Source organism: Atheta coriaria, unplaced genomic scaffold (genome assembly GCF_025399875.1).
Source record: "Atheta coriaria isolate IRGN ID8LTWV9N9 unplaced genomic scaffold, Caltech_Dcor_3.1 hic_scaffold_3_pilon, whole genome shotgun sequence".
In the NCBI taxonomy this organism is placed as follows: domain Eukaryota; kingdom Metazoa; phylum Arthropoda; class Insecta; order Coleoptera; family Staphylinidae; genus Dalotia; species Dalotia coriaria.
This window is the reverse complement of record NW_027045445.1, coordinates 11,767,997-11,780,228: the sequence shown is the minus strand read 5'-3', so window position 1 is coordinate 11,780,228 and position 12,232 is coordinate 11,767,997. Positions and strand designations below refer to the sequence as shown.

Sequence of the window (12,232 nt, the reverse complement as noted above, 5' to 3'; positions counted from 1 at the left end):
TCTTGTAGATGCAGCAAAGAAAGTTATATATATTGCAAAACATAAAATACTGTAATGCTCCAGAACAAGATTCCGCTGCAGTATGCCCAGCCAAATTTAAAGAATGACTTCCACATGGTATGAATTCAGCTGATTTGGAATGTTGTTTTATGCGTGCCTGTAATCCACTGTACTTGCCAGACATGTTAGCATCGCGGTTGCTTTGGCAGTTAACAGGCATCAAAGATGTACAAATTTTGATGTCAAATTCGTTTACTTAGGAATCTCAATTTTTTCATATTACAGTAGAACCTTGATAACTCGAATGTCAAGGGAAACCAAAAAAAAATCGAGATAGCAAGTTTTCGACTTAACAAGAATTTCGAGATATGAAGAGTTAACTCATCAAATTTTGACATAAAAAGGCACAATTTCATAGAATATTTATTACGACAAATTACATTAGGTAACATAAAATGAGAGTCAAGTACATAATTATAATGAATGAACTTACACTGTATGTTTTAAATAATTGATAAAAAATCTGTTATCTTCGTTTGATTCAAGCCATTTACAGATTTTTCCTATAACCAACGGTTTAAGTTTTTCAGTGCCTGTTATATTTGTTGCTTGCAATATTGTTAATCGCTCTTTACTGTGCTTCCCACAGTAAACACTTGAAAAAAAGGCCAGTCTCATCGGCATTAAATACGTCTTTTGGTTCATAATCTTTCAATAAACTCTGCAACTCAATATGCCACTCATCACATATCTCATTATTGACACTTGCACTTTTGAATTCATTCCTTGCACTTGTGCAAAACAAAAACAATAGATAAGAGGCCCCGAGCCCCGAACATTCCTTTTTGATTTTATTGCCACTAGTTTTGAGCTCCGGGAATCCCGAGTTTTGAGCTCCGGGAATCCCGAGTAAGAAATCATAAAATTTTATGAACTTCGACTTACTGAGGTAGTATTTGCAGTTCGAGTTACTGAGTATTAAAATATACGAGTAATGCCTCACAGGGAAATAACTTATTGTTCGAGTTACTGAGTCTAAAAATTCAAGTTAGTGCGTCGTTCGGGGTTCAGCGGAAGGGAATAGCATATCTTTTCGAGTTACTGAGGATTACGACTTAACAAGGTTCGAGTTATCAAGATTCTACTGTATATTCATAACAGTATTATAACATGCGCTGCTCATTGGGAGACGCTGGTATGGTTTCAACCTCTCGCCAGATACCCCTAAACTATAATATTTTGTATAAATTATACTTATACTTCTTCTATTAATCATTCCATTTTTTAAACTCAAATGTACTCCTGGGACATCATATCTCCCAAATGTTCCTGTAAGTATTTGCTGGTAATTTCGATTCTCTGTAGGAGTTTGTTCCAGAAAATTGTTAACAGTGCCGTCTCAAATTGATCGAACTCTTTTGATAATTTTTTTGCTTCTAATTTTGAAATTGGTTTTTCATTTTTTTTCATTGATAATTGAGTCTTAGGGCTAAAACAGCGTCAGCTCTTGCGGACCATCGAGTATCAATTATTCTCTTGATACTTTTAGAATTCTTATCCTTCATGCATTCAGTTATATATATTGTTATATATATTGCAAAAACATAAAATACTGTAATGCTCCAGAACAAGATTCCGCTGCAGTATGCCCAGCCAAATTTAAAGAATGACTTCCACATGGTATGAATTCAGCTGATTTGGAATGTTGTTTTATGCGTGCCTGTAATCCACTGTAGTTGCCAGACATGTTAGCAGCGTTATCATAAGATTGGCCCCTACAGTTTGTGATATCTAAGCCATAATCATGTAACTTTCTAAGTACAATTTCTTCTAACGACTCACTGACCACTCTCTGTTTTTTTTAATCCAACTACCACCCCAAAAATCTAGATAAAAATTGTAGGAGGATAAACGTTGGTACAACGTGTTCCGCAGATGTGAAAAAATGATAGAAAGACGAATTAATTAATATTCCAAAAAAGAGAGTTACCCGCTATTTTACAACCTCAATGGAATATTCCTCAACTCATCTCCTCCACAGATGTTCGAAATTTAAAAAAATTGGCAATATACAGTAGAATCTTGATAACTCGAACCTTGTTAAGTCGTAATCCTCAGTAACTCGAAAAGATATGCTATTCCCTTCCGCTGAACCCCGAACGACGCACTAACTCGAATTTTTTAGACTCAGTAACTCGAACAATAAGTTATTTCCCTGTGAGGCATTACTCGTACATTTTAATACTCAGTAACTCGAACTGCAAATACTACCTCAGTAAGTCGAAGTTCATAAAATTTTATGATTTCTTACTCGAGATTCCCGGAGCTCAAAACTCGGGATTCCCGGAGCTTAAAACTCGTGGCAATAAAATCAAAAAGGAATGTTCGGGGCTCGGGGCCTCTTATCTATTGTTTTTGTTTTGCACACGTGCAAGGAATGAATTCATTCAATAAACTTTCTAATTTCTAAGAAACACAGATGTTATGTTTCTTCATTTTTGGTCACTTTTGGTTACTTGGCTCAGTCAGTACATATTTGTTTGGCTGTTAACAAGCAACAACATGAGTACAATACAGCAATTGATACACTACGAACTTACATTGAAAGATGTAATGATATCGAGTATCATATATTCGGTTCACTATATGAACTAGAAAAAATAATTGATAAAAAATCTGTAAATGGCTTGAATCAAACGAAAATAACAGTTTTTTATCAATTATTTAAAACATACAGTGTAAGTTCATTCATTATAATTATGTACTTGACTCTCATTTTATGTTACCTAATGTAATTTGTCGTAATAAATGTTCTATGAAATTGTGCCTTTTTATGTCGAAATTTGATGAGTTAACTCTTCATATCTCGAAATTCTTGTCGAAAACTTGCTGTGAGTCACAGGAATGACGAAAGTCAAGAGAGTATAGGACAGGATTTTAAAATTATTTACAGTTTAAGACTAAAGTATAATTCTAAAGTATAATTCCTACTTAATTCAGAGAACAGGCCACTTAGGGTAAAAGAGGGTAATGGGGGTCACATAAGGAAAAACTCAAATATAATTTCAATTATAAACAAAATACTTATTGCAACCACCTATAAGCATTGTTTACTTATAAAACTATTATTTGATATAATTTTCAGCCACTTTAACAATTAATTTTGGATATTATTAAAGTTTAAAAAAAAAACAGATTTGACTCCCATTACACCGACATGCGGGTAATGGTGGTCACCCTAGGGACAATCGGAATCAAACGAAATCTAGCAGATATCGCAGACATAATATTCCGCTAAGTCCCACCCAGTGCATTCCACATGAGCCCATAGCCCACATGAGGTGCATCTGAACCACATTTCATTGTTTTTTTAAAATAGTTGCACATTAGACATCTCTTTTCCAAATTTTCATCCTCATTGCCCTGGCATAAGTCATCAGTGCCAATATTGGAATCATAAGTTTTGTTACTTTCCTGCAATAACTTTTCTGCAAGATGGCTATTGAAAAATAAGTCACATTGTTTTTTGTAGGCCATTTGGAGCGGGCTAAAGACAGAAACGTCCATTGGAAGTCGCATGACTCCCATTGTCCACAATTACACTATTGTGAAAAAGAACAAAAAAAAAATATTTCTTCAAAACATTGATGAAATCTGAACTGCACATCACGATTTTGAATATTTAAATAAGACTATATAAAAGTTTCATTCGAATATTGCAAGATATTCGCCACTTATCTTCTAATTTGCGTTGCCGTAAAATTAGATCAGCGGAGCTCAATCTACCTCAATCTTATTTGACATACCTAATCATTTAATAATACTTAGAATAACTCATTTGTCGTGTTTTTCAAAATAGAGTTTATCAAAACATTTAGTAAAGTAGTGGGGGTAAACACATAAATAGGGAATCAAAATTGAGGATAAATTGGGATTAGACATAATTTTAGTTCAGTTCACAATTTCTTCGCCTGAAGAGGAAGGCCTAGCCTTCGAAATTCGCATCGCGACTATACAATAAATTGTAAGACGTTGTTTGTAAACTATCCATTAGTGTTAAATACTCATAGTGCAATCAAATAGTGAAAATTAAACATTGATCATATTAAAAAAAACATATAACTACAAACGCGCCACAATTGGTCGCCATACATATGACCTCATAATGTTAAAACAATTCTACATTACTAAAGGACCACCAGCAGTAATACGTGAAATGTTTAAAAAATCAGAAATTTAGTGCAAAAAAAGTATTTATGACAACTAATTTTATGAATAGTCTAAGAGCCCGTGGCGGCCAGATCTTCGTCATTTTAGCAGAGTTGAAAATTTTTCTGTGTGTTCCCAACACGAGTAAGAACGATTCACAATTATGAAGCAATTATGAAATGAATTATGCATTATGGATCGCGGTTGCTTTGGCAGTTAACAGGCATCAAAGATGTACAAATTTTGATGTCAAATTCGTTTACTTAGGAATCTCAATTTTTTCATATTATATTCGTAACAGTATTATAACATGCGCTGCTCATTGGGAGACGCTGGTATGGTTTCAACCTCTCGCCAGATACCCCTAAACTATAATATTTTGTATAAATTATACTTATACTTATTCTATTAATCATTCCATTTTTTTAAACTCAAATGTACCTACTCCTGGGACATCATATCTCCCAAATTTGAGTTTAATACAATCTTTGAAGCGGTTATCAAAGACCGCCTAAGCTGTGTGAATCCAATTGGGAAGTTGAACAAACCTCATGCATAGTATGCGATTCGGCCAAGAGGATCCGGAAGACAGGAACCAGCGTGACCAGGCGATAGAAAGATGCGCCTTGCAAAAGGCAATAAAGGAGTGCTATATACTGAGTGATAGCCAGACTGCCCTAAAGCAGCTAAAAGCAAACACATTTGACTCTGAGGTAGTCTGGCAGTTCAGGAACACTATAAAGCAAATAAAAACGAGGCAACTCGTTAGTCTGTCTATGATGGACATAACAACTATGACTGGGATACAAAAGGGCACTGCCAGGTGACACAAAAGTGGTAAGGCAGACAGTGTCTCCTTCAGATTATGTGGGACGGACGATAAAACCGCTGTGCACATAAGTGTCCAATATTATTGCGCGACAGACATGCTATTGCTGGAATTGAAGATCAGATTCAAGATCAGCGCAATAAGCCTCTTATACAGATTCCTGACTTTTTCAGGAAAGACGAGTTCCCATCGAAAAAGTAAAAGCAGGGTAACAACCAATAGATCGCAGTGCAGAAAGGCAAACTCAAGCAGCCAATCGATCTCTCCATACTTTACAATACAAAGTTCTTTGCAGAATTAAAACAATAAACATTTACGAAATTACATGTGTATCGGATATTTTAGAAGAAGAGCAAGTATAGAAAATAAAAAATATATAAGTTGGAACAACGCATACAATCATAAGTTTTGATATAAAATGCAATTGCATTACAACCGATATTGTCTACATAGCTTTGCAAATCACAAACAAAGACAACATTATAATATTTTTCTACTTCCACCTTTAAAGCGCCAGACCATGTCACCATGTGATTTCGACGGGCAGCAATAGTGCATTGTTTATATTGTTTATAACCACTATCAGGATATCAACATATATTGATAACATGAAAATATTTCAAATGATCTATATCGGATTTCCACGGTATGTTTCATAAAAAAATAGAAATTAGCACGTTTTGGGGGCGATTTTCAGGCAGTTCCCGCGACATCTCAGAAGGGGGCAAAGATGCATCGTTTAGTAAATCTCGTGCTATTGAAATATGTAGATAACATGAAACTACGGTTACCAACGTATTCACTATCGAAAATCCTTTGTCAACTTTTCGTTATAAACAAGAGATTAGTTAGATCATTTCGCGAAACATTGAAATGCATCTGCGTACCGTTGGGCCTCAGAATGTATATTAATTTCAATCAATATTGGTGAGTCCAACATTCGAAAACATACATAGGAAATTAGTACATACATTTCACAAATGATAAATCATTAGAAAATCACCAGACACGCCATAAAAGTAAATACTACCAATAGTTGATAAAATATAGCACGATTTATAGAATTTAAAAACAAACGAGGCTCGCGCACGAAATGAGAAATGCAAACCGGCAATACAGCGACGGCACAGGTAATCTTTACTTGTTGAAATATTTCTAGGTAAATAATTGACTTGCTGCGCCACCTAAAAATACTTTCCAATCACATCACACATTATGTCGTGGTGACTTGTCCCTTACATTTAAACGACGTACACAAATATGTAAATATTGTATCCTGAAAAGTACGAATTTTAAAGTACAAATATTGAATTTACATTGGGTAAATAACTGTGTTCAAAATTAGAACACAAAGTTACCTTGTAATCCGACAAATTACAAATCCTAAAGTACAAATATATGGCATATGACCATGTCGGATTACAAGGTGTGCTGGATTAAGTCGGGTCCGGATAACCGGGAATCCACTGTACCTTCATAAAATAAATATTAAGGGTTGCTAAGGGTAATTGGAAAATACTGAAAGACCATCAAGATGAAAACCCACGTTCCGATTGTATAACGCTTTTACAGAAACGCCAAAAAACTAGCGTTTAACATTTTATACTTTTGTTTATTAGTACTTCGTATCACCTATATTTCTCACAGAAAAAAATTGATCAATATACATTCATTAAGAACATTTGTATAATGGTTGTGTTATTCTGTGTATAAAGAAGTATCAAGTTATAAAAGTGTTATCTTTCGCTTAACTACTATTCAATTAATCACCGGATTCATATTACAGAGTCCCCATAGTAAAGTAAACGTGAAGTAAACAATGTAATGTTAACTCTGACCAAATTTATAGCACGCAATTTGGTATCACAAAAAGAAAGCAATTGTTTGAACAAACACCTAACACTATAGAAACATGCATTCTGCACCATACTGAAAGTAATACTTAAATTATTTTCATATTTGTAATGTAGATGAAAAAATGATGTTTCTGTGTGCCAAGTGAATACTAAATCACTGGTATTACTCGCTAGGAACTACGCTAAACAAAAAGATTAAGTTTTGATACATGATTTATGAAGCACTGGATCAACATGCATTAGATATCAATGGGGAAAATGTTTTCATCCTTCTTGCTTTCCTCTGGATTATTGTTGTCCATATCTGAGGATTGCTTCTTAAAGCTGTTAGTCTTCGATTCTCTCTCCTTCTCACCCTCGGACACTTCGCTCTCACTATGACGACGCTCATTTGCGCGCTTTTTATTGCGATTCTTCCTAAGGTTCTTCTTCTTTTGTCCCAAAATACTTGAATTCGATCTGTAAATTATGTATACATATATTTAACAATATGTTCAACATTATCATTATTATTAAGAAATATATTTGATAAATAAAGATTAATATAGTTTGGTAAAAGGTCTAATTGGAATGCCCATTAAAGAGGATTATTCAGGGATCAAATCACTAAAACAAAAGAATAGTTAGTAAGCATGTGCAACTACATACCTAAAAAGTTGCCGTAGCACGTGATTATTAAAACGGACGGTTTTCTTCAAACTGGTCGATGGTTCACCTTCCTCCTCATGGATGACAGAGTCTTGGCTAACCGAGTAACAATTCTCGAACGAAGATGTCCAAGTAAAATCATCAATGCTGGATTCGGAAATACTGCGGCTAACGGAGCTCCTGGAAGAGACAGACATTCTCTTCAAGATCCCTTTGTACTTGGGACTGTAACTATTACAGCTCATGTCGTCCCCGGACGATTCGGAATAAGAACCCATAATATCAATCGCCTTTGTCTTGGGTTCTGGATTCAAATCCACGGTGTCGACAATTTTATTCGCTTTTTGTACTTGAGGTTTTGTTACTGCTCTGTCAATAGTCGGACGTTGTCGTTCCTCTTCAGAATCATGTTGCTCATCGTCCGGGTCATCGTCCACATCCAATTCCGGTGCGATGAGCTGCTTCCCATCAACAGATTTTTCTTCTAAACTATCCTCGCAAACACCCACCAAATAAGAGGTGAGTTCCTTATTGCAAGGAGTAAAAGCAATTTGTACCACGACATTGTTGTCCCATGTTTCAATTGTAGTCGCCTCAGGATTGACGAAATGGGCAGGCAGCTTAACATAGAAAGCGTAATGAGCTGGAAAGTGACCCGCACTAATGCTCGTAAATTTCAAGTGAAGGGCGGTGTTAGCGTCGTTGAATATTTTTTCGATGGTGCTCTCATGTACGTTTTTCACCGACAGAGTAAATATTAGATTCTCACAAAGGTGGCATGTATATTCAGGTAAAGTGTATTCAATTGAAGAATCTAAAAAGGCAGTCTTTTCAACTTCAGGAGGCGGCGTGGATACCTTTTCCCTTGGTGGTGAGATTGATCCATGATCACTCTCCACACCGCTATCTTCTCTCGCATAATCATTAATTATCCTGGTATTCCTCTTCACGGGTAGGGTGACAATCAGTTTCTTGGTATCCTTGTCAAATTTTGCATTGCCAGATGCCTCCTGTACTTTGTATGGTAATGTAATGGAAAGTTTGTACTTGGCTGGTGTCTCACTTTTAAGTTGTACTGTCTTTTCAGTAACATCCAGATCAATATCTGTGGCTGCCTTTAACAAAGGCAGACATATTTCTACCACCAACTCCTTGGGAATGGCGGAATTCATTTTGGCAGATCTATCATAGGTAAAGTTTTCAAGTTCAATGTGACTTCTATGTTTGATTTCATATTTGGGTGTTGTATATTTGGACTTTTCTTCAGTGGAATTTTTTCTGGGCCTTGAGGGTTTAGCCTTAGGTGCTTCAGCAACTTTAGGCATTTGCTCAAAAATTTTGTTCATTATTTCACTTTCTTCACTTGTACTCTTATTCTGATGGTTGTCAATTTGTTTCCTAATAATGGTGGGTCTTGCAATGCCCTTGAACTTCAAATTTGGAAATTTCAAGTTTTTCATATCCAATTTACAGTCAAAGTTATTCTCAACTGCATCACATGCAGTCTTATTGACCATATTCTTAAATGCTGGATTTTTCAGTGCAAGATGCAATGTATCAGGATGAAAAACCACATCAAATACCTGACAAACAATCTTCTTGTTGTCGATGTCTTCACGAGGAGGTGCCAACGAATGCGGCAGAGTCCACTGCAATCCCTTAGCACCGTCCTGATACGTTGGCTTCGACGAAGGCTGACCAATTCGTTCACTGGAGCACACGTTGACAAAGGCTTTTTTACTTCCATTCACACTTGTCTTGATGACATAACCGGGTTGGGGGTTGATGAACGTAACATCTACTCCGCGCTCGCGTTCCAATTGTGTCAGCTCCTTTTCGAAAATACGCCGGTTTTCTGGATCGTTCACTTCGGTCACGTAGTCACTAAACAACTTGCGGAATTCTTTGTCTTTTAGCGCCTCGCCGATGCGATCGATCTCGTCACGGGTCAAGTCGAGATCTCTGAATGAGTCGAACGATGTTTTCGCCATCGCGTCTTATCTGCGCGGATTTTTCTACACGAAACTGATTAATTTAACCGATTGACGTGCTAGACAAATTGAATAATATCGCGGGTTGATTGTTATGACGGCGTGCTATGATTTGGGCGAGTTAAAGTTGGATCGGTATCGTTGCTGCGACGTAGAAAATAAACACTGTTTTCAGTTGTGTATTGTACGTGTGTTGGGAATGTTATGTTGGGGAACGGGTTCACGTGGACGAATCAGCCGGCATTAGCGCACACGCAGAAGATGCCGGCCGGTTCCGCACACACGCACATCGTGTCGCCTAGCAAAAGGCGCTAAATTTGAAAATTCTAGGTCATTGCTATGCCGGCTTCGTTGGCGTGGCGACTGGGCTCACATCATTCCGTATTTATTTTCAAACCAAGTGGAAGAAAAACACGAGAATAAAAACATTTTTATGCGGAACACGGACAACCTTCACATCTAGCAATCGTGACCTCTCGCCGGCATCATCTGCATACTGAAAACACATCTCTTCTTTTCACACATCGTAGAAAAAATATCCTACTTTGTTCCGTCAACAGAACTACTAGTTTTCAACTTGTTCTTGTACAGTAATCATTAAAAAGAAACCAAAAACCAAACTAAGCAAACATTTTAAAAATAACGCGCAGGTTCGCCATTTTTAAACAAAGTAATATACTATTCCATACAGCTTTTCACACAAACTATATCTTTATTATTTAATTTTAGACACAAAAGATTTCATTAATAAATTTTATTCTATCCTGTATAAAAGATAGTTTTACTCTTCGAAGTTGTGCCTTGGCAAGCTGACCAACGCGGAAGATAAATATTTTTGACATAACACATTACTCCAGATTTATATAGCCGGCTGAAAACAAGGCGAGCGTTTACGATATTTGGCGTCATTTCAATTATCCAATTGAGCAGATTGGATTATCGCACTCGCAGCATTATGCGAGCGAAATGAGCTAAGCGGTTAATCATCTAAATTGGGGCAGCGTGTTTTGTTTATCTAATCATTTAACCACCTACGTGTCCAAATGCACCATATGTGAATTTGATACGATGAAAAATTATACCAGTAGTGTTATTGCTCTCTTTGTTCTGATAAGAAAGCAGGGGCACAATAACAAACCATGCGATTGTTGCGCTAAAAATGTACTAACCAAGTAGCGTGTACTTGTGCCTTCTCACAGTCAGCGATATTTTCACTTACACAGCTTTCGGTTTCTAACTGGTTGGTGTATTTTTATTTATAGCAAGTGCACAATGTACTCATGAACAAAGTACATCAGTAGTGAGTAAATCACTAACCTTTTGGTATACTAGAACTGCCAAAAGCTCATAAATGCAAACGTTTTTATTATTTTTAATGCAAATCTAGCTAAAAATGATAAATACGTTTCAAGGTTACATAATATCATGCAAGCCAGCCCATAAAAAGAGATGACATATTATTTATAATTTATTATGACTGAAATAAATAAGCATAATTAGAATTTAACATAATAAGCAAGTTTTTTACTGTAAGAATTATTACACAGATCATTTTTAATACTGGCAAGGTCATGTGCGCTCATCGTATTTTATAATTTGTTTACCATCATAAATATTTAAATAGCAAATTTAATTACACGCGCATTGTTCTGCCTTTATGACTTCAGCTGCATAATAAAATCAACAACTTCAATCGGCTGATAAAATTTTATTTTTAGTTATAGATAACTTTTTTAAAAAACGTTTTGAATACTTTCAACGGTACTTCACGTCGACTATCATGAATACAAAAATCAACAACAAACAGTTTAATTAGTATTCATATCACCGATATAACTTGTTATCGACTTGTTTGTTTACAGTTTTGAGTTGGCGTATCACCTAGGCACACTAAAGACGATACACGTTTTGCAAACTTTGTATAATCAAGTTAAATATTTAATGTCAATAACAAATATTTATGGATCATGTTTGAATATTTTTTTGACATGTGAACATTTTTAAAAAATGAGTAGTTCTGTATGAAACGTGAGGATAAGTAGAAATAATGTAAATACGCTTATAACTTTCACTGTGAAATTATGTGAAACTACTAGTTATATGACATTTCTTATAACTTCTATCAAAGTTCAATTACTGCTCTCATCGTGTAGGAACATCTTTCTAGTTTCTGATGAAATAAAGCATAACTCTGAGAAATACGCAAACGCCGAGCAACTTCTAGAAATCTACGTTTTATTTTTAAATCTAAAAATAAATCGAATAAAAGCTTGTTTTTCTTGTCATTTGAAGTTGAATTCATTTTAATTTTTTTATCGTTTTGACCTAAAATTCTCACAAATCTTATGAGTAATCAATTGCACTCACATGTTGATGCGTGCAAAAAATCAATGAGGCAATCAATAATCACCGTGTCAGGTAATAAAACCGTGCAGTAGAAACTAAAACGAATTAGTATCCAATGCGTATGATGTGAAGCAATCGAACGAGTTATTTTATAATTACATAACGTTTAGAACGTGAATGTTAAACCAATATTGAAAAATGTTCTCTTCTCCTCAATCCTGTAATCTGTTTCTAATAAAATGCCAGGTTCAAGCGTGTAATCGGGTGCGCCAACAACACTAGACGATGTCTTGCAAATCAAAGACGTAACAATCCGAGATTGGAATACATAATGGCCTCATGCATATGCATTG

General features: G+C 35.6%; 1 protein-coding gene across 1 annotated transcript; it reads right to left on the bottom strand.

The window, feature by feature from the left end:
* Positions 1 to 6,629: 6,629 nt before the first annotated feature.
* Positions 6,630 to 9,835, bottom strand: Nop17l (Nop17 like). Its single transcript, XM_065317869.1, has 2 exons — positions 7,543 to 9,835; positions 6,630 to 7,353 (listed from the first exon to the last, which is right to left on the bottom strand). The coding sequence occupies exons 1-2, from the start codon at positions 9,531 to 9,533 to the stop codon at positions 7,134 to 7,136; spliced, it is 2,211 nt and encodes a 736-aa protein (XP_065173941.1). The 5' UTR covers positions 9,534 to 9,835; the 3' UTR covers positions 6,630 to 7,133.
* Positions 9,836 to 12,232: the final 2,397 nt, after the last annotated feature.

Coding starts and splice junctions, on each gene's coding strand:
- Nop17l (XM_065317869.1), bottom strand. CDS start 9,533: ATGGCGAAAACATCGTTCGACTCATTCAGAGATCTCGACTTGACCCGT. Junction 7,354..7,542: donor GTGCTACGGCAACTTTTTAG/GTATGTAGTTGC, acceptor CATAATTTACAG/ATCGAATTCAAGTATTTTGG.